The sequence below is a fragment of the Bubalus kerabau genome, chromosome 5 (assembly GCF_029407905.1).
Source record: "Bubalus kerabau isolate K-KA32 ecotype Philippines breed swamp buffalo chromosome 5, PCC_UOA_SB_1v2, whole genome shotgun sequence".
NCBI classification, from domain to species: Eukaryota; Metazoa; Chordata; class Mammalia; order Artiodactyla; family Bovidae; genus Bubalus; species Bubalus kerabau.
The window spans coordinates 109,843,261-109,866,400 of record NC_073628.1 but is presented as its reverse complement, the minus strand read 5'-3'; the positions used below and the strand labels follow the sequence as shown (position 1 = coordinate 109,866,400).

The following is a 23,140-nucleotide window of genomic DNA, read 5'->3' as shown; positions in this document are numbered from 1 at the left end:
GACTTCTTTCATATTCTTCTGGGGTGCTTGTGGGTGAGAAATAGCAAACTCAAAGACTAGATTTAACTCTCAACTTAATTTCACCTGTGGCATGGGATGGTTCTGTTGATGTCTATATTTAGGAAAAACACAGCCTGGCCTTAATAAACACCTACAGCCAATGTCCAAAATATCATAAGATACGTATTTTACTAACTCGTGTAGACTCTTTTGTTATATAAATTGTAAACTTACACACTTTTTAGACTAGAAAGACAATATTTTTCTACTAACAAAGCATGACAGATGAGAAGATACTGAGACCATTAATGTTAATAAATTTTAAATGGATGTTAACATACTTTTCATAGTAAATTATGGTCATTTTTTTTTACTGTCTTTGATTTATTAAGTTTACAGAAAAATATAAAAAATTAAAACCCAGAGGGATGGAATGGGGAGGGAGGAGGGAGGAGGGTTCAGGATGGGGAACACCTGTATACCTGTGGCGGATTCATGTTGATATATGGCAAAACCAATACAATATTGTAAAGTTAAAAATAAAATAAAATCTATATAAAAAAAAGAAAAAGGATGCAAAGATGGTTCAATGTTTGCAAACTTATTGGTGTGATACACCACATTAACAAATTGAAGAATAAAAATCATATGATAATTTCAATAGATATGGAAAAAACTTTTGACAAAATTTAACTCTCAGCAAAGTGGGTATAGAGGGAACACACCTCAACATCATAAAGGTCATATGTGACAGTCCCATAGCTAACATCAAACTCAACAGTGAAAAGCATTTCTTCCAAGATTAGGAACAAAACAAAAGTCCACTCTTGCTACTTTTATTCAATACAATATTGGAAGTCTTAGCCACAGTAATCAGATAAGAAAATAAAAGGAATCCAAATTAGAAAGGAAGAAGTAAAACTGTCACTGTTTGCAGATAATGTGATACTATACATAAAAAGTCCTAAAGATGCCACCAAGAGACTACTGGAACTCATCCCTGAACTTGGTAGAGTTTCAGGATATAAAAATAATTTTTAAAAATCTGTTTCACTTCTATATACTAACAATGAACTATCAAAAAGAGAAATTAAGAAAATAATCCAATTTGCAATTATGTCAAAAAAGAATAAAATACCTAGGAATACATCTAATTAAGGAGGTAAAAGAGCTGTACTTGAAAAGTATAAGACACTGATGAAAGAAATTGAAGACAATGCAAACAAATGGAAGGATTCACCATGTTCATAGATTGGAAGAATTAATTTTGTTAAAATGACCATACTCCTCAAAGCAATCTATGGATTGAGTGCAATCCCTATAAAATACACTTTCCCCAGAACTAGAACAAATGATTCTAAAATTTATATGGAAACACAAAAGACCCTGAATAGCCAAAACAGTATTGAGAAAAAACAAAGCTGGCGGTATCATTCTTTCTGACTTCAGAATAATACTATAAGGCTACAGTAATCAAAACAGAATGGTACTGGCATGAAAACTGACAAATGGATCAACGGAACAGAATAGAGAGCCCAGAAATGAACCGACACCTATATGGTCAATTAATCAATGACAATAAGGCAAGAATATGCAATAAGGAAAGACAGTTTTTTAAATAAATGCTGTTGGGGAAACTGTACAGTTATAACCAAAAAAATCAATCTGGACTACTCTTTTACACCATACATAAAAATAAATTCAAAATGGGTTAAAAATTTAAATGTAATACCTGACACTGTAAAACTTCTAGGAGAAAACATAGTCAGTAAACTCGTTGACATTTGTCTTATTAACTTTTTTGTGCGTATGTATGTGGCCTCAGGCAAGAAAAACAAAAGCAAAAATAAACAAATGGGACTACATCAAACTAAAAAATTTCTGCACAGTTAAAGAAACTATCAACAAAATAAAATAAAAAAACCCACCTACTGAATGGTAAAAGATATTTGCAAACAATATATTCTGTAAGGGGTTAATAGCCAAATTATCCAAAGAACAGGTTTCCCAGGTGGTGCTAGTGGTAAAGGATCCACCTGCCAATGCAGGAGATGTAAGAGATGTGGGTTCAATTCCTGCATCTGGAAGATCCCTGGAGAAGGGCATGGCAACCCACTCCAGCATTCTTGTCTGAAGAATCCCATGGACAGAAGAGCCTGGTGGGCTACAGCCCATAGGGTTGCAAAGAGCTGGACACAACTGAAGCAGCTTAGCACAAAGCGCACATACAAAGAACATTGAAAAAAATAGCCAAATAACCTGATTTAATAAGGGCATAGAATATGAATAGACATTTTTCCAAAGAAGACATACAGATGACCTGTGGGCACATGAAAAGATGCTCAGCATCATCAATCATCATGGAAATGCAAATCAAAACCATAATGAAATATCATCTCACACTTGTCAGAATGGCTATTATCAAAAAGATAAATAACAAGTGTGGGGAGGATATGGAAAAAAGGGAACCCTCACGCACTGTTGATTGGAATGTAAACTGGTGCAGCCACTGTGGAAGATAGTATAGAGATTCTTCAACAAATTAGAAATAGAACTACCATTTCCACTCCTGGGTATTTATCTGTAGAAAATGAGATCACTAGAAAAGATATGTGTACCCCTGTGTTCATTGTAGCATTATTTATAATAGCCAAGATATGGAGACAACCTAAATGCCCATTGATAGGAATGGATAAAGAAGATGAATGGACATATCTAGATATATAATAGGCATGGCATCCAGTCCCATCACTTCATGGCAAATAAAAGCTGGGAAAAGTGGAAACAGTGACAGACTATATTTTCTTGGGCTCCAAAATCACTGTGGCTGGTGGCTGCAGCCATGAAATTAAAAGATGTTTGCTCCTTGGAAGGAAAGCTATGACAAACCTAGACAGCGTATTAAAAAGCAGAGACATCTCTTTGCTGACAAAAGTCCATATAGTCAAAGCTATGGTTTTTCCAGTAGTCATGTACCCATGTGAAAGTTGGACCATAAAGAAGACTGAGGGCCAAAGAATTGAGGCTTTCAAACTGTAGTGCTGGAGGAGACTCTTGAGAGTCCCTTGGACAGCAAGGAGATCAAACCAATCAATCCTAAAGGAAATGGAAAGGTTGTTGTTGAACCATACAAAGACGCTGGGATTCTTGGCCTTCGGAGAAGAAGAATTCAATCTGGGGCCAGAGACAAGGCTTGATGGCTCAGAGCTTTTGTGGAATAAAGTTTTATTAAAGTATAAAGGAGATAGAGAAAGCTTCTGACATAGACATCAGAAGGGGGCAGAAAGAGTACCTGCTTGCTAGTGTTAGCAATGGCGTTATATACTCTCCAATGAATCAAAAGTATGTCTGGAGGTTGTAAAGACCGCACCAGACCTACTCCCATAATTTACATTTTAAAATAACCAGATTAGCCAGAACAGAAATCCAGAGACTGTCCTCAGGCAGGATACATTATTGTTATATAATCCTAAGGAATGTAGGGGGAAAAAAAGTTTGTCCTTTCTTCCTCCTTGAGAATTCCAGACCCCTCTCTCCTTGGGGACCCCTAGACTTCTTATCAACCTGCCTAGGAAATGACTCTCTCAAAGTCAACCCTGAATACTCATTGGAAGGACTAATGCTGAAGCTGAAACTCCAGTACTTCGGCTACCTGATGTGAAAAGCTGACTCATTGGAAAAGACCCTGATGTTGGGAAAGATTGAAGGCAAAAGGAGAAGAGGGTGGCAGAGGATGAGATGGTTAGATAGCATCACTGACTCAATGGACATGAATTTGAGCAGACTCAGAAATAGTGAAGGACAGGGAAGCCTGGTGTTCTGCAGTCCATGGGGTTGCAAAGAGTTGGATACAACTTAGTGACTGAACAACAACAACAAATGTATATTCATGTGTTTGTATAATGAAATATTACTCAGCCCTAAAAAGAAGGAAATCTTGCCAAATGGATGGACCTAGATGGTATTATCAGAGAAGGCAATGGCACCCCGCTCCAGTACTCTTGCCTGGAAAATCCCATGGACAGAGGAGCCTGGTAGGCTGCAACCCATGGGGTCGCAAAGAGTTGGACACTACTGAGCGACTTCACTTTCACTTTTCACTTTCATGCATTGGAGAAGGAAATGGCAACCCACTCCAGTGTTCTTGCCTGGAGAATCCCAGGGACGGGGGAGCCTGGTGGGCTGCCGTCCATTGGGTCACACAGAGTCGGACACGACTGAAGCGACTTAGCAGCAGCAGCAGCAGCAGATGGTATTATACCAAGTGAAATCAGACAGAGAAAGTCAAATACTGTATGATTTCACTTATATGTGGATTTTAAAAAACAAAACAAATGAATAAACTTAGTGAAAGAGAAATAATCTTAGATAAAGAGAATAAATATGTAGTATCCAGAAAGGAGTGGTTAGGAGAAGAAAGAAATAGTGAGGGAAATGAAAGAGTACACAATTCCAGTGGCAAAATAATTGAGTAACAAACATGAAACGTACAGTGTGGGGAATGTAGTCAGGAATTATGTAATATCTTTGTATGGTGGCATATCGTAGCTAGACTTATTTGAGTTATTATTTTGAAATGTCTAAAAATAATTGAATCTGTGTTATGTAATAGGAACTAGTGTGTTGTAGGTCAATTATATTTTAAAAACAAAGCAAACTCTTAGCAAAAAAGATCAAATTTATGCTTACCAGAGGTGCGGGGTAGGGGAGGTGGAGTTGGACGAAGACTGTCAAAAAGTACAATTTCCATTTATAAGATAAATAAGTACTAGGATTGTCATATGCAGCATGATAAATATAATGAACACTCCTGTATGTTATATATGAAAGTTGTTAAGGGAGTAAATCCTAAAAGTTCTCATCTCAAAGGAAAAAATGTTCTGATTCTTTAATTTTATATCCATATGAGATGAAGGATGTTCACTAAACTTATTGTGATAATCATTTCATGATGTACATACGTCAAATCATTAGGTTGTATACTTTAAAACTTATACAGTGCTGTATGTCAATTATATCTTAAGAAACTGGAGGAAAAACACCCCTTCCCCAAAATACTACCCCTCCCAAATGAATATGTATTTACAGTACTTAATGTTTTTACAGAGGTAATGAAAGTGTTTTTTCTACTTATGTGAATGATAAGTATAAGATATTAACTTAAAAAAAAAGCTCCCCAGCCTTGATATAGATTACCAAGAGCCATATTTTTATCTTTTTCCCTTATGAATTTTATGTATAGAAAGTATGTTTTAAATTTTAATTATCTGTTATTTTATATCTTTCTGCAAATAAATGTTAATATTTACTTAAATAAACTTCAGATTTTAATTTTTGTACTTTTAAAGTGACCTGACATTTTATTTGATCTCTTTTTTTTCAGGCATAATAAATTTCTGATTTTTATATATCACATTGTATTTTCAGAAGAATTTGAAAATGCAGAACATATTATAGGAATAATGTACATTTATCCTATGATAATGCATCTGTGGCCAACGGCAAGAAAATTAAATGTGTCAGGACTGATATTTGTAAACTACTATTTTGTATTTTTATATCTGTTAGAATCAGCATTGAAGGTATCATTTAAAATAGAAATGTATCCTATATAAAAAGAACAATTTAGATAGCTTGAATCTATTTTGTCATTTTATTGGAGTAATTCCTACCAGAAGCCTTTTGCTGTAATAGTTGATAGGATTATGGAATTTTAGTACTCTTTTTGAGTTTTCTGAGTGAAATCAGTATAATAGTCACAGTCTTGAATATCAGATAAGAGAAGTATCATAAAAGTGGAGAGAATCTCAAAGATCAGATAAAAGAGAATTGAAAATCTAGGCATTTGATATTTTCCTCAAATACTCCTTGTAACAATACAAAGAATAAATAAACTAATAAAAGAAAAACAGGTTGCTAGGTTCTTATCATGATGTAAGATGAAGACCACTTTTTAGGATAAATGCTTCAAAGATGATTTATCAGCATACTGTTTCATACTTCAATTATAATTAATAGTGTTTCAGTGAATTAATTCACTATTTTTCATTGCTTTTCTTTGGTGTTCCAGATTCATAATAGATTATATATATTTTAAATCAAATTATACCCTTTGATGTCAGACATTTATAAAGGATTTTTTTGAATTTCAAATGAATGACTTAAAACCCAGCTTTTGGAATGTAATGCATTTGTAGTTGAGCATTTAACTGTTAATTTTTAAGAGTCCCTCTCCCCACCTTTGTATACTGCTATGAAATGATGTATGTTCTATATGTTTTCTAAACAGATAATAATTTTGAAAAGGAAATATTTTCATCAACACTGGAATACTTTGGAATTTTTTATTGTGCTTATTGGAATTGTTGATATATTTTGTATATACTTTGTGAGACTGAGACCAGACAACTTGATTCTTATTCAGTTTACAGTAATAATAGGTTATTTCAGAATAATTAGATTTTTTCCTCTTCTCAAGGTAAAACTTCACATTAAAAAAATTTTTTTTTCTATACTATTTGTCAACTGAATTAAGAAAACTCATTATTTTAGAAGAAATGAGGGAGGGAGCTGCCTTTTCTCCTGGAACCCTCCCCCCACAGGTATCTGCTTGGTTCACCCTCTCACTCCTTCAAGTCATCACTCAACTCTCACCTTCTCATGGAGAAGGCCTTCCCTGACCATGCTACGTAAAATGGCAACCTGCCCTCCATACTCCCAGCTTTCTATCCCATCTCCCTGGTCCCTCTTCATTTGCTTAAATTAATTTTTTCTGCATAGCATTTACCACCTTTTTACTATATGTTGTATGTACTTTCCATGAGGTAAGTGTCTTTGTTTTGGTTACTGATGTAACCTAGAATGACACCTAGTATATGAAAGTAAAAGTATTAGTCGCTCAGTTGTGTCTGATTCTTTGCGATCCCATGGACTGTAGCCCACCAGGCTCCTCTCTCCATGGGTTTCTTCAGGCAAGAACACTAGAGTGGGTTGCCATTTCCTACTCCAGAGGATCTTCCTGACACAGGGATCAAACCTGTGTCTCTTATGTCTCCTGCACTGGCAGGCAGGTTCTTTACCACTCGTGCCACCTGTGTAAGTACTTACTAAATCAGGTATTGAATGAATAAATGAAAATGATAGCTCCACTTGAAGCAGGATAACCTGGAAACTAGTTCTCCAAGTTTTAGTAAAATTTTCTCATAAAGCCATAACTGCAGAAACATAAAATATTTACTCTAGAGTACACACTACTTCCTTAGACTACTGCCTATGGAGTTCAGTTTTACTGTGGCCTTCAATCTCCTTCAGTTCAGTTCAGTTCAGTCACTCAGTCGTGTCCGACTCTTTGCAACCCCATGAATTGCAGCACTTCAGGCCTCCCTGTCCATCACCATCTCCCGGAGTTCACTCAAACTCATGTCCATCAAGTCGGTGATGCCATCCAGCCATCTCATCCTCTGTCGTCCCCTTCTCCTCCTGCCCCCAATCCCTCCCAGCATCAGAGTCTTTTCCAATGAGTCAACTCTTCGCATGAGGTGGCCAAAGTACTGGAGTTTCAGCTTTAGCATCATTCCTTCCAAAGAACACCCAGGACTGATCTCCTTTAGAATGGACTGGTTGGACCTCCTTGCAGTCCAAGGGACTCTCGAGAGTCTTCTCCAACACCACAGTTCAAAAGCATCAATTCTTTGGCGCTCAGCATTCTTCGCAGTCCAACTCTCACATCCATACATGACTACTTAACAATGACCATTTCTTCATTTCTTCTTTTCGTGGCTCTCATTTTGATTCTGAAAGTAGATCTTCAGATTTTTCAGTCTCAGTTCTTAAGCTTCCTTTCTCTCTTTCCAATGGAGTTGCATGATATTAATATAGGCTTTTAACTTGGGAGCTTTAGATGAGTTCTCTTGCCACTCCATATTTTTGAGTTCTTAATTCTTATTAGGGAGCTTCTGTGGTGGCTCAGTGGTAAAGAATCTGCCTGCCAAAGCAGGAGATGCAGGTCCCATCCCTGGGTCAGGAAGATCCCTTGGAGAAGAAAATGGCAACCTATTCCAGTATTCTTGCCTAGGAAATCCCATGGACAGAGGAGCCTGGCTACAGTTCAGGGGATCGCCAAAGAGTTGGACATGACTTAGTGAATAAACAACAATTCTTACTACATTAAATAAATCTATTAGTATGTATTGAAGATATATAAACTTAATATTAAAAAATATTGCTCTAAACCCTGACGGTGAAAGGCAGACATTAGAATCCTCCACCTGGTCCCTATTTGCCAAGAATTTAATAGTTGTCTTAGGTAGAATTGTCTGAATTCCCAGACATGTGCTTGTTGATTTTCCTTTTTTTGTTCCTTCCTTGATTCTATATTAAGTGTATATACACTTAGGGCTTTCTTGGTGGCTCAGTCAGTAAAGAATCTGCCTGCAATGCAGGACACCACCTGCAGTGCAGGAGACTTGGGTTCTATTCCTGGGCCGGGAAGATCCCCTGGAGAAGGAAATGGCAACCCACTCCAGTATTCTTGTCTGGAAAATCCCATGGACAGAGGAGCCTGGTGGGCTACAGTCCGTGGGGTTGCAAGAGTCGGACACGACTTAGTGACTAAAACACCACCATATATATACTTAATATAGAATAGAAATAAAGTATGTTACCATTCTTTAATATTCATAAGAATGACTTTAATAGTTATATACATAAAACCTGTTTCAGGGGTAATTTTGATTATTATTTTTTCCTTATGAGCTGAGTTTAGAACAAAGTGCCCACTTAGGGTATAATCTCATTATAATACAAACTATTCTAGGATATGTAGAGTGAGGCTAAGTCTTAATATAGAAGGTAGAGGCTTTCATAAGTAATCAGTTTTTACACTGGGATCTTATTCAGATGAATGTAAAATAAGTATTTTAGAAGGAATACTTTGCAAAAAGTCTCTCTGAGTGAAATAAAGATTTAAAGGTGTGTTAGTACAGAAGTCAACCCTGTTTACAGTGTGAACCGTTTGCTATTTCTGTTCAGCGTGCTCTGAAAAATCCCAGTGGAGTGCAGTTAAGTAAATATAATCATGAGTAGCTTTTTTATTTTTTTTTTTAAACTGAGCACTTACTGTGTTCTAGGATCTGTGCAGACCACTTTACATACGTATCTAGTTAAATTGTTAACAATACTGGGAAGTAGGTGTCCCCGCTTTATCAAGTTAGGTGTCCTAGTAGCCAGTCTCAGCAGAGTGAAGCTTTCAAAAAAAGCAAATCTGTAACCTGGAAGAATATTGAAGAACTTTACTTTAGATCAGCCAGTGCTTCATGGAATAAAACTTCATATTAAAAAAATCCTCTTCAATATGTCCCCTTCTCCCCAGTTTCACAACCAAAATAACAGTTTAAGAAAAGCTCTGCTTTCTCTGCTTGTGTGATTCCTTCGCTGTGATGTTCTTTTCCTGATCACGTCTTCCCCTTGTGTTACTTGGCCCCTCACCACCCTGCCTGTACTCTGTTGTGCCTCTGTGATTGACTACATTGCTTGTGAGGGGCAGCTCCTCGGGAATCCTGGTACTTAGGTGTTATCCTCATTGAACAGATGAGGACGCTGAGTCCTTGGAGTCCCTAAGTAACTTGTTCAAGGTCACAGCACTGTGAGTAGCAGAGAGCTGGTATTTGAACTCAGGGAGGTTCTTATTTAAAAATCCCGCTCCCTTTAGTCACTATACTCTCCTGCTTCAGCTTGTCATTTGAGAAATTTAGAGTTAAGGAGAATCTCAGATGACCCTAAGTTCCTTATCTTGCAAGTGAAGAAACTGAGGTGTAGAGAGATTTATTCTGTTGGTAACTACTGTCCAGGTTATTGGGGTGACCTCTCTTGTCTTCTGAAAACTGGGAGTATGGAAAATAAGGGAAGAGGCAGTGAGTGGTAAGCACTTTGCCTTAAAGCTACAGAACCAGTTATTCATTGAGCTTTCTTTTCTTTAGAGAGGGGCTCTCAAACTTGAGTGTACATAGAAACACCTGGAAGACTTGTTAAAGCATTGATTTGGGGGCCTGTCCCCAGCATTTCTGTTTCAGCAGGTCTGGAGTGGGGCCTGAGAATTTGTGTTTCAGCAGTGGATGTTTCAGTATTTGTATTCTAACAAGCTTGTTAGAAATGGCATGTTGAGAATATCTGCCTGAGAGGGTGCCTTTCCTCATCAAATTTTCATTTTTTCCCCCTCTCCATTGTTCCAGATAATAATACCACTGCTGATAAATATTGTAGATGTGCAGATCAAAAAGCGCCTCAGCTTGACATATAGTATTACAAAAGGCTATGTCAAAAGTCTAGAGGATACCAAGTTTTTAATAAGACAGATTTCTAGCCGAAAGTCAATAGATCAGGTGAGAGACAAGTACTGGTCATTTGGGAAAAACATCCCTTAGGTGTATTGATTTAATTTAAGACCATTTCTGCATGTATTTGACTCAAAAGATAAATTATGTTAAGTGAAGGGGATTCAGTTGTTTATTATGTGATACGAGGTGCTGCAGAGAACAGTTTCTGTTCTTTAAATTTCAGTTCTGATTATCAAACTTCAGGAAGACCCAAAGCTCAAGAGCATGCCTCGGCCATGGTGGGAAGTTGACAAGTAACAATTGTATGATTGAACAGAAATTGTTTAGCCCAGAGTGGAGCTATTTCTTCAGTTATGTCAGGAGTTATCTGTAGGAAACATGACCTACCTGACACCATATTTTTCATTATTCCACTTGTTTTTGCACTCCCAGTAGATTGGCTCCCCAGTTGGCTGCTCTGTTTGACACCCTCTAGTGGGGTGCTATCTCTGAGGATTCTCTTTGGCACACAATGAAGTGCACACTAGTCTTTTCTGAGAAATATTAGATACAATACTTATGTACTTATGTAAGCTACTACACAGCATTCATTGCACTATGAGAATGAGCCTGGGAAAAGCAGGTGAATTTACAAAGAGAGAAGAATTAAATATCTCCCCCAAATGATAATTAAGTGAGATTTTTCTACCATCCTTTTTTTCCCTCAAATTTTAAAGCCAGTAACGTACTTGGTATAATTAGAAATTAATACATTTCTTAATTTGTCATAGAAATTATATGAAATTTTGGAAACCAACAAACGGGATGCTGTCAAAGAACTAGGTAAGTAGTTGGGATATCTAATTTCCTGAAATCACATCTTATCATCCCATAATTTAACCAAAGGAAGACAAGTTCATGCTTTCATTCAATCACAGACTCATTCATTTATTCATTCAATAAGCATTTATTGAACACATATAATGGGCCAGGTGTACCTAAAATTCAGATCCTGGTGGGAGGTGTGAGCGTATCAAGAGATAATTGCAAAAAGTTAGAGGAGTTCTGTTATTCGCTATGGGAGCATAAAAGCAAGAATGGAAAGTGCAGAAAGTGTGTTAAGGTGGCAAGATCATATTCCTTAAGGTTGTAAGAAAAAGATACACAAAGGATTACCTATGACAGAGAGTGTTGTTTTTGTTTCGCCCTACTTTGTTTGCAGGGGTACTCAAACAAAGTGAGTTTGTGAGGGATGAAGTTTTTTGAGCGTCTTCTGCCACTCTGCTTGAGTTGAAACATTCGGGGGAGCCCTAGGATTTTATACAAAACTCCTTGGATCTGCTTTCCTCATAAGGGGGCTGTGGACCAGGCTCTCAGTGTTTGCCAGAATATAGTTCCTGGTAGAGAGCCTGGCACCTGATATGCCCTTAACAAATGGATGTTACTGTAAAAGAAAGAAAGCAAAGCCCCTTTGTTTTTATAACCACATTGTAAGATGCCATATGGATTTATGAGGATCACACTTACCTTAACAAAACTGAAAAAGCATGGTCTAAGGAATGAAATTGTAAATTTGGAGACAATAGGTCAGAATATTTTGTCACCGTCTCAGAAAATCCAGGACCCAGTGTTTCCATTCACATATCAGGCGGGTTTTTATTTCCATGCTTTTAAAGGTCAGGGGCCTAGGAGCTGCTGTCTTATGTTTTAGGTCAGTATGGAATATTACACAGTGTTCTTGATTCAGTCATGCGAAAGAGTGCCTGTTTCTGTATTGTTACTGCAACCTACTATTGAATGCTTATTATGTTAGGAATTGTGTTAATGGCTTTATATGCATTATTTCACTTGATCTTTATAACTCCATGAAGCAAATACTACTATCATCTTCATTTACAGATAATGAAACTGAGGGTTAGAAAATTTAACTCCCCTGAGGTGCTATGGCTGGTAAGAGGTGAGCTAGATCTCACACCAGGTGAGATCTCCTGTGCTCTCCACCATGCTGTCCTTCATTTCACTGCTCAGCTTATTTCAGTTCAGAAATGACTGAGTCCCTTCCAGATGTCAGGCATTGTGCTCAAGATGAGTATTACAAGGATGAAACAGATGCATTTTAAGCCTTGACTCCCAGTTCATCTCATGACTTCTCATGCTCATTGAAGAGGAAAAAATAAGCAGTTCGATTTCAGAAAGACCCACAGTGCAAGTCCAGGCACACTTTCAGTCATTTATTCATCCAACCAATAAGAATTACACAATACGAAGGATGGACAAATAAGGAAGAATGATAATACTACCACGTAATGAGTTCTGTAATGAAGATATGTAGGAGATACCTTGGGAAAAAGATGGAGTGAATTTCTCTTAATTGGTGAAAGTGAAGTCACTCAGTCATATCCGACTCTTTGCAACCCCATGGATTGCAGCCTAAGAGGCTCCTCTGTCCATGGGATTTTCCAGGCGAGAATACTGGAGTGGGTTGCCATTTACTTCTCCAGGAGATCTTCCCAACCCGGGGATCAAACCCGGGTCTCCCGCATTGTAGGCAGACGCTTTACCATCTGAGCCACCAGGGAAGTCACTAATTGGTGAAGGAAGCCTTTTTTCAATTTTCTCATCTATAAAATGGAGATGAAAATAACTGTAGTCCTACTGGCCTCACAAGTTCTATACAAAACAGGAATGAAAAGATATTGAGTAAATGCTTTGGAAATTGTAAACTTATGCAAATATTCATTACTATTGTGGTTATTGAATTGTTTGCTTACTGATACTTTTATTTGCTTCAGGACTCATAGAGCATGAGGGTCGTGATGTTGTCATTGCTTTGAAGACCAAGCAGGCAATCCGGAATGTGATTGCTAAAGCTCTGAAAAGCCTCACCTTCCTTTCGTCAAGAGGCATTATTGATAAATATGAGAGCATCGAGATGAATAAGGTAAGTAAGCAATTTCCCATACTACTTGATTCCTAGGGAGATTGGGAAAAGGGTGAGTCAGGACAGTTGTTAACTCTGTAATTGTTGAAGTCTTTGTTAATGCCAGTGGCAACTAGTGCCATTGCTACCTGGTTCCCTCTATGTCAAAACCACTTGGTTTTTCTGAACCAACCTGAGCTAGGTTTGGTTAATTAAGCTAGGTTAGTTAAGCTAGGTATCTCCTACATATCTTCATTACAGAACTCACAAAGAAATGGAGCATTTATCATGAGGACACAGAGTATCTTACAGATCTCATGGTAACCAGACCACACGGCCAGGCCTCAGAAAGGGACTTGAGCTTTCAGCTTCTCCATTTCCTATCAGGGTTGCCCTCTGTGGCATCTTCTTTTGGCTCTCTACAAACTCATTAGATTTTTCTGCTTCTCTATCCACTGGTGGAATATCTACAGTCCAGTCCCAGTAGCTGTAGCAAGGAAAGTGGTAATTACATAATGTTAACATAGGTGGGAGGGGACCCACGTGTGTGTGTGTGTGTGTGTGTGTGTGTGTGTGTATGTGGAGATCAGGGAGGGAAGAGTTTGAGAGGAACAGGGGAGACACCCTAAGTGGTTGGCTGATAAATGGACTTGGAAAAATTACAAATTTGCAAAAAATTAAGACCATAAGAGGAAAAAATGTTTAATATTTAATTCTACCAGGCTATCACATCCACTGTCTAGACTGCGAATTGTGCAAATAGTAATGCTTTTTTCTCTCCTGTACAAGGAGGGTCTTATCTGCTTCATACCATAAAGAAGAAAAATAGAAGTTCTGGTCCCACATTCTGCCTGTGTTTCCAATGATAAGCTCTTCCTGGGTGTCACATGCTCATTCTTGTCCCTGGCACTTTTCAGCCACATGCCACCTGGGCTGTGCTTCAGGACATTCTCTGAACGTAGTCCTCTCTCCATGGCCCTGGCAGGGAAGTGGGCATGGGACAGGCCAGCTTTTCCCGTTTTAATTCTGCCTCATTAGTCTCTATAAGGTCACGGCACAGGACTAAATAGTAATATGATTTTTCCTTAGTATCTGTCAGAGGGATGAGAAGGGCCACTTTTTAGTTTTCTTCAAGTTACACCTCTGTTCATGTTGTGTTTTTTTCTATTTTTCCTTTATTACTTTGAAGATTGTATAAGGTTCAATTGAATGATTGATACCCATTAGTTAAATAAACAATAGCCTTTATGAAGAGAGAGACTTATTTTTTCCTATAGGTTTATTTAGAAAGGTAATGGACAAATCAATCATTCAACAGTTATTTGTTGAATGCCTATTAATTAATTGCCTAATTGTTAGCTGAAGAGGTATAATTATCAATCCCAGGTTGTAAGGAGCTAGGTAAGTCTAACCAATTTAGCTGAGTAAATATATGTTGAATACCTACTATGTCCCATGACTCTTGAGGAGACTTGGATACTTAATGAGTACAACATTGATTCCAAAGTCCATGGACACTCTTCCTCTTTTTTTCATTTAGTCATTTATCCAGGCAATCAACAAAAGTTACATATCACAGATAAGTAAACATAATAATACTACAATGTAATGAGTTCCATAAGGGAGATTTGTAAGAGATACACTGGGAATAACGCAAGTAAGTGATTACCTCTTACTTGGGGAAGTCAGAGAAGACTTCTAAAAGGCCTCAAAACTAGAACCTTATCCTCCAAAACTAGAAGAATGTAGAGAAGCAACTCACTCACATGTAAAAAGAATTTGAGAGAATGTGGCATTAAGTCATATAGTAATCAACAGTTAAGTTTGAGACTAAGACAGGGTAGAATATAGCTATTAATTGGATTATAAAAAGGATAAATTCAATATGAGTTAATATACTAGTGAAAATAGTAAGTGGAGAAAAAGAACCCCCCCCCCCGCAAAAAAAAAATTAGAAGACAATTTAAAGAAGAAAAGCTCTGCAAAACAGTATTTTATTTAGATTTCCTTCATTTTTACCTGATGTCCCTTTTCTGTTACAGGATCTGATCACCATTATTTTGATTGTTTGTTTTAGGTACTTCTTGAAAAAATAAAATCATTGAATAACTTTCCAATGGCAATCCCTCTCCCTACTCCTGACAAGTATCTTCATAATATCATTTGGCTAGAAAATAAAGATGTTCTCATTGAATTCTTCAAGGTAAAGATTCTGTCTTATATTCTAGCTCATGTTCAATGATAATTATTTTTCATTCCCTAATATAAGATTAATAATAATAATAAAAAAAAACATATCCAAGGCAAGACTCCTGTAATGGGCAGTAAAGGATGTCAAAATGGAGGCCCAGCAAAACCAAGTAGAGTGGATTTCATTTTGAGCCTAAAGCACAAAGATTTTTTTTTTTATAATTGCTTATCTGCTTAGGATGATATGTTTTTTAATACATTACCCAATTATTACCAGTCCCAGTCCCATCTTATTTTCTGATGAAGAGCCCCAGACTTCCAGATGCACACTCTATAAAAGACTTTTTTAGATCAAGGGTCTCATATTTAAGTTACTTTGCAGGCCAGGCAGATAATATAAAAGTAAAACCATCTGGGTGTAATATAAATAGGGAACAGGACTGTAGTATATTCCAGAGTTCATGCTTTATCTGAAGTCAGCTGAGTATTCCTACAGGAATGTGTACTCTTTCAATAGATAGCTATTGAGTAGCCTCTTTGAGCCAGAGAATGTTCTAGGTTTGGGGATATGGTGGTGAACAAAGTAAATAAATTCCTGCTTTCATTGACTTTATGTTATATGGATGGAGACGGACAATAAACATACCCATGCATAAATATATAGTCTGTCAGGTGGTGACAAATGCTATATGGAGAAAAGGTGAAAAAGGAGAATATAGGTAGGCAGCTATTTTATATCGATGGTTAGAGAAGACTGCTCTAGTACCTTTCCTCTGGACAGAGATCTGAAATAAGTGAGCGAATACACCATTTTGATATCTGGGAGAAGGCAGATGCAGTGCCCTGAGATGGATATGCTTGCTGTGTTCAAAGTGAAGTCGCTCAGTCGTGTCCAACTCTTTGTGACCCCATGGACTGTAGCCCACCAGGCTCCTTTGTCCATGGGACTTTCTAGGCAAGAATACTGGAGTGGTTTGCCATTTCCTTCTCCAGGAGATCTTCCTGAACCAGGGATCAAACCCTGGTCTCCCGCACTGCAGGCAGACTCTTTACTGATGGAGCCACCAGGGAAGCCCTGACTGCTCTGTTCAGGGAACATCACAAAGGCCCCTGTGGAAGGACCAGTGCTGGAGGGAGGAGATAAGACTAAGCATTTGTGGCAAGCTTGAGTTTGTAGAACTTTGTAGGTCATTCTTAGGATGTTGGCTTTTACTCAGAATTAAGTGGAAACATGTTGAAAGGTTTTGAAGAGAGAAGTGACATGATCTAACTTACACTTAAAAATGATCATCTGCTGATGTGTTAAGGATAGGCTGTAGGGGGTCAAGGGCAAGCCAGGGCATCCAGGTAGGACATGATTATGATAATGTAGGCAAGAGATGATAGTGACTTGGATGAGTGAAAGTGATGAGAAGAGTTCAGACTCAATAGGCTTTGAAGAGACAGCATATAAATGTTGATGGAGTGAGTGCTAGAGAGAGAAAGAATGACTTCTAGAATTTTAGGCTGAAATAGAAAATAATCTGAAAATGGATTAGCCCTTTATTTAGATGGGGAAGAGAAGATTTATATAGGGTGGGAGTTGGGCAAGAGTTTGATTCTGAATAGGTTAAATTTGAGAAGGCTATTAGACATCCAAGTGGAGCTGTTGAGTAGGCAGTTAGATACATGACTAGAATGTAGGTGGGAGGTCAAATTGGAGAAAGACATTTTGGAGTTGTCAGCATAGAGATAATATTTAAGACCTTGAAACTTGATAACTCAAGGAATTGTTATGAACATCCAAGGGTTGAGTTGTGAGCTATGAATCAGATTGATGGTTGCCAGAGGAGGGGAGTGGAAGCTGGGTAAATTAGACAAGTGGGTTAAAGGGTACAAACTTCCAAGTTACAAGATAGAAAATTACTAGGTATGCAACATGATGACTATAGTTATATAGTCATATATGTACAGTATATTTGAAAGCTCTAGGAGTGTAGAATCTAAAAGTTCTTGTCACATGGAAAAAAATTTTTATAACTGTATGAAGTGATATATGTTAACTAAATTTATAGTGATAGTCATTTTGCAATATGTGCATGTCAAGTCATTATGCTGTATACCTTAAACTTATATTGTGTGTGTGTGTGTACTCAGTCACTCAGTTGTGTCTGACTCTTCACAGCCCTATGGACTGTAGCCTGCCAGGTTCCTCTCTCCACTGTATTTTCCCTGGCAAGAATACTGGAGAGGGTTGCCATTTCCTCTTTCAGGGGACCTTCCTCACCCAGGGATTGAACCTGCGTCTCCTGCATTGCAGGTGGACTCTTTACTGCTAAGTAGTTATGTCTCAGTAAAGCTGGAAAAGAAGAATTGAGGAGTTATCCATCAAATAGGAGAAAAAAAAAAGAATGGTGTCCCACAGCTAAGTGAAGAAAGTATTTCAAGAAGGAGAAAGTGATCAACTATGTCATATGAGGCTGAGAGATCACATAAGATGAAGTCTGAAAATTGACTATTAGATTTAATAATGTAAAAGTCAAATTTTTAAAGGAGAATCCATACATTTGTGTTTTTATGTGAATTTTAAAACTTGGCAACCAATTCAGAATTTTAAAGATACTGTGCAAGCCAAACAAAATATATCTGTGGACTGGATATGACTCATGGACCACCAGTTTGTGGTTTTAGTTTTAAATGGCTATTATATGAGTGAAAGTCACTCAGTCATGTCTGACTCTGTGACCCCATGGACTATACACTCCATCCCTTTTCCAGGGGATCTTCCAACCCAGGGATCGAACCCAGGTCTCCCACATCGCAGGTGGATTCTTTACCAGCTGAGCCACAAGGGAAGCCCAAGAATACTGGAGTGGGTAGCCTATCCCTTCTCCAGCAGATCTTCCCGATACAGGAATCGAACCGGGGTCTCCTGCATTGCAGGTGGATTCTTTACCAACTGAGCTATCAGGGAAGCCCTGATAATTATATGAATTATATCATAGTTAAATGAATTATATGAATAATAACTGTTTCATCAACTTGCTGAAATCTATTGGAATCAGGAAAACTCTGTGACAAAGAGTGGTACTTGTTTTGCTGTAAATTTGGTTGTGCTCTACCTTGTGATCTAGACACGGAGATATATGTCATCTGTTTAACTATGAGGGAACATTTTCCTTGTTTTCTATAAAGAGAGCAGTCATAAGAGGGTTTTACTGAGCTTTGAAGATCTGATTTCATTTAGGCCATAGTGTTTACTTTATGCCAGAAATTTTTGAATTTTCCTTTTGAAATTAATTTCAAATTTAATTAAAGTAAGACTTGTATGGTTGAAAGTAACAAAACCCTATCTGAACTAGTTTAAGCAAGAGGGCATCTTACTAACAATATATTGCAGTGGTATATGAGAAGAAAAGGGCAGCAGGGAATGAGATAGATAGCATCACCCACTCAGTGGACATGAATCTGAGCAAACCCTGGATGATAGTGAAGGACAGGAAAGCCTGGCATGCTGCAGTCCATGGGGTCGCAAAGAGTGAGACATGACTTAGCGACTGAACAACTGACACCAAGAGACAGTTGACAGACTAACCCTGAACAGGGCAGGAATCAGGCCAGCTCTGGAATGTCAGTGGTGGGAATTTGTGGACTCTTCCTCTAGCACATGGCTATGATGACCCAGTTCTCAGTCCCAGGCTCTTTGTCCTTTAGTTCAAATTCTTGAGAGAGAAATCCAACTAGCTTAGCTTGAATCAAACGTCCAGCTTTGGGGAGTACAAGTGTGACTGTGAGAAGGGGGAAACCTAATGGTCAGGGGCCGTTGAAGGTAGTCTGGGGAATAGAGGGTGGGAGGTGAGGGGTGGGCTTGGACTGGGAAGAAGGTATCTAAGGTGTGTTGATTACAATCTGCATCCTCTTCAGTTTTTTAAAATATCCAAGTTTAAAATTTGAATTTGGTTCTTTATAGGTAATGCTCTCACAAGTATAATTAACTGACCATCCTGCAGTGAATGGGGGAGGAATGGGAAAAACAATGGGTAGGAACTCCATAAATTAATGATTTCCATACACCTGAGATGAATCTATAACCAGGGCACAAGCTTCCTCCACTCCTTAGCCTGCCATGCCTAAGCAAAGCTGTCAGACTCTCTCCACTCCCTTTCAGACATGACTCACTGTTTTTTAAAAAATGTTTATTTATTTTTAGTGGTGCTGGGTCTTCACTGCTGTGTGGATTTTCTCTAGGTGCGGAGAGCAGGGGCTACTCTTCATTGCAGTGCTGGGGCTTCTCATTGCGGTGGCTTCTCTTGTTGCGGAGCACAGGCTGTAGAGCACACGGGCTTCAGTAGTTGCTGCACGTGGGCTCGGTAGTTGCGGCTCTCCGGCTCTAAAATGGTTCACTCATTAAGTGGCCCTTTTCCTTAATATGTTGGTTATTGGTAGCCACTTAGGTCAGATTTCACTGGGATAAAGAAAAATGTAATGAACTGGGAGCACATGAGCATTATTCTCATCAGGGTTAGCCCAGGGAATGCATGGAAAAATCCTTATAGTAAACAAAAGAAACACCCCCTTATTATAGATGTTAATTTCAATCTTGGTCTCTATCGCAGCAGCAACAGTTAATTTTCACTACTCCTTCCTCCTTTCATCCTTCAACTGTTGTGGTTAATTAAAAAGGTGATAGTATATGAGGATAAGCCTAAAGACAACAATTGAAAAAAATAAAGATCTGAATAATACATAAGCTGGATATTATAATAAAAAAATTTATTTGGATGTGTCAGATCTTACGTGGCACATGAGATCCTCATCGCTTCATATGGGATCTTTCCTTGCAGTGCATAGACTCTAGTTGTGGCACATGGATTATCAAGTTGTGGTGCCTGGGCTCCAGAGTGTGCGGGCTTTTTACTGTGCATGTGAGCCCCTTGGAGTCCTGGCTCCGGCTCACCTCTCCAGTCCTGCATCCACCCGGACTCCAGGCACTTCTAGCTTTTCCTCCATAAAAAAGCACCAAAAAATTATACTTTGTGATTTTGTTACTATAAAGATGACTATATTAGCATTAGATGCTTTAGTATTAAGACATTTTACTCTACCTAAAAGTCGTCTTATTTTCTTCTGATTTTAAAAGAAACTAAAGCACTGTTGTGAATCCCTAAAAGTACTGTGAACTCTGGACACTGTGCCTATTGATGCCTAATGGAGAGCTCCACCCTGGTCTCCATCCCTCCCTGCCTGAGATGTATTGAATCTTCTGTGTTACCCCACAATGCAGTTATTCTATTTGCTAATGGGTCTTTGCGTAAACTGAAACCTCTGCCCTGAATGGTCTTCAGTTCATGGTATCCTGGCTGCCTTGTTACTCTTCCTTCAGGTCTCAGTTTAGCTGTTCCTTCCCTAGACACCCAAGTCAGGGTTTCTGTGGCCTTTCTGAATTTGTTTCCCAGAGCGCCCTGCCCCTGTCTCCTTGACCAGAATTATTATACTTTATTGTAAACATTTATCCAACCTAGCATTTATTGGGTGTTTCTGCCAGTCACTCTGCTAGGTCCTAAGCACAAAGTCTGCAGTTTGCTTACTTGTCCCTTTTTTCCCTAAAAGTTAATGAGATTTGTCAAAACATTATAACTCATTAACAAACCAAAGAATATAGTTTGTTTTTATGCTACTTTTTAGCTTTTAAAATCTTATTTCTCTTTAGAGAAGTAGATTATGAAGATTTGTGTTGATTCTTTTTCTTTCCTTTCCTGTTTCTTTTCTTTCAGGAAAGAGCTAAACTTGCCTATTTTGACTATGGAGATGTCATTTGTAAAGAAGGTGAAATGCCACAAGGAATCTACTTGATTATTTCAGGAATGGCAATAGTAAGGAACTAGTCTTGAAATTTGTAATTATCACATAAGGAGAAATTTAGGAACCAAGAAAATTTCAAATTTTTAACATAATTTCTTTTCAAATGAAACCATTTCTGTTTGGAGCTAACACAACAGCTGAGAGATAATTAGAACACCCACCATCTTAAAGGTGCTTCCCATCTTACAAAATGTTTTCATAATTATTACTTATTCTTCACAACAATCCTGGCAGGGACAGTCTTTTCTGTGATGGTCATATAAGGAACCCAGTACTTGGAGTGGTTGGGTTACTCATCTAAAGGAAATGAGAGTCAAGGTTGAGGAAATAGACCGCAGTGTCACTTTCTCCCAGAGGTCAAATAGGGATGAAGAACATACCATTTTTAACTTATAGGAGGTCTTTATCCTCAGTAAGAGTGATAGGGACAAGAAGCCTTTAGAAACTGAATACCAGTAGCTGGATCCATGGGTGAGCCCCAGCTATGACAACATAATTAATAGAGCCTATATGACAGTTACGAGTGACAAACCCTTATTATTAGCGCAAATATATTTGGCTTTATATTTTTAGAATGAGTGTTTCAGACCTTAAAAAAACCAAAGTTAATCATGGAAATAAACTATAATTATAAACACTAACTAACACATGTATCAGTTCAGTTCAGTTGCTCAGTCGTGTCTGACTCTTTGCGACCCCATGAATCGCAGAACGCCAGGCCTCCCTGTCCATCACCAACTCCCGGAGTTCACTCAGACTCACATCCATCGAGTCAGTGATGCCATCCAGCCATCTCATCCTCTGTCGTCCCCTTCTCCTCCTGCCCCCAATCCCTCCCAGCATCAGAGTCTTTTCCAATGAGTCAACTCTTCACATGAGGTGGCCAAAGTACTGGAGTTTCAGCTTCAGCATCATTCCTTCAAAAGAAATCCCAGGGCTGATCTCCTTCAGAATGGACTGGTTGGATCTCCTTGCAGTCCAAGGGACTCTCAAGAGTCTTCTCCAACACCACAGTTCAAAAGCATCAATTCTTCGGCGCTCAGCCTTCTTCACAGTCCGACTCTCACATCCATACATGACCACCGGAAAAACCATAGCCTTGACTAGATGGACCTTTGTTGGCAAAGGAATGTCTCTTTTTCAATATGCTAACTAGGTTGGTCATAACTTTCCTTCCAAGGAGTAATTGGAAGGAAAATTTTAATTTCATGGCTTTAATTTCATGGTCTTTTAATTTTATGGCTGCAGTCACCATCTGCAATAATTTTGGAGCCCAAAAAAATAAAGTCTGACACTGTTTCCACTGTTTCCCCATCTATTTCCCATGAAGTGGTGGGACCGGATGCCATGATCTTCGTTTTCTGAATGCTGAGTTTTAAGCCAACTTTTTCACTCTCCACTTTCACCTTCATCAAGAGGCTTTTTAGTTCCTCTTCACTTGCCATAAGGGTGGTGTCATCTGCATATCTGAGGTTATTGATACTTCTCCCAGCAATCTTGATTCCATGTTGTGCTTCTTCCAGTCCAGCATTTCTCATGATGTACTCTGCATAGAAGTTAAATAAACAGGGTGACAATATACAGACTTGATGTACTCCTTTTCCTATTTGGAACCAGTCTATTGTTCCATGTCCAGTTCTAACTGTTGCTTCCTGACCTGCATACAGGTTTCTCAAGAGGCAGATCAGGTGGTCTGGTATTCCCATCTCTTTCAGAATTTCCCACAGTTTATTGTGATCCACACAGTCAAAGGCTTTGGCATAGTCAATAAAGCAGAAATAGATGTTCTTCTGGAACTCTCTTGCTTTTTCCATGATCCAGCGGATGTTGGCAATTTGATCTCTGGTCCTCTCCCTTTTCTAAAACCATCTTGAAC

The 23,140-nt window shown here is 38.4% G+C and overlaps 1 protein-coding gene across 1 annotated transcript in view; it reads left to right on the top strand.

Moving 5' to 3' along the window:
* SLC9C2 (solute carrier family 9 member C2 (putative)) overlaps positions 1-23,140 on the top strand; it is a 94,233-nt gene that overhangs the window by 53,709 nt on the left and 17,384 nt on the right. Inside the window, exons 15-21 of the mRNA XM_055583805.1 lie at positions 5,384-5,582; positions 6,290-6,478; positions 10,230-10,379; positions 11,105-11,156; positions 13,106-13,254; positions 15,311-15,436; positions 21,177-21,275. Of these exons, the coding sequence (XP_055439780.1) occupies positions 5,384-5,582; positions 6,290-6,478; positions 10,230-10,379; positions 11,105-11,156; positions 13,106-13,254; positions 15,311-15,436; positions 21,177-21,275 (964 nt within the window). The remainder of the gene's footprint in view (positions 1-5,383; positions 5,583-6,289; positions 6,479-10,229; positions 10,380-11,104; positions 11,157-13,105; positions 13,255-15,310; positions 15,437-21,176; positions 21,276-23,140) is intronic.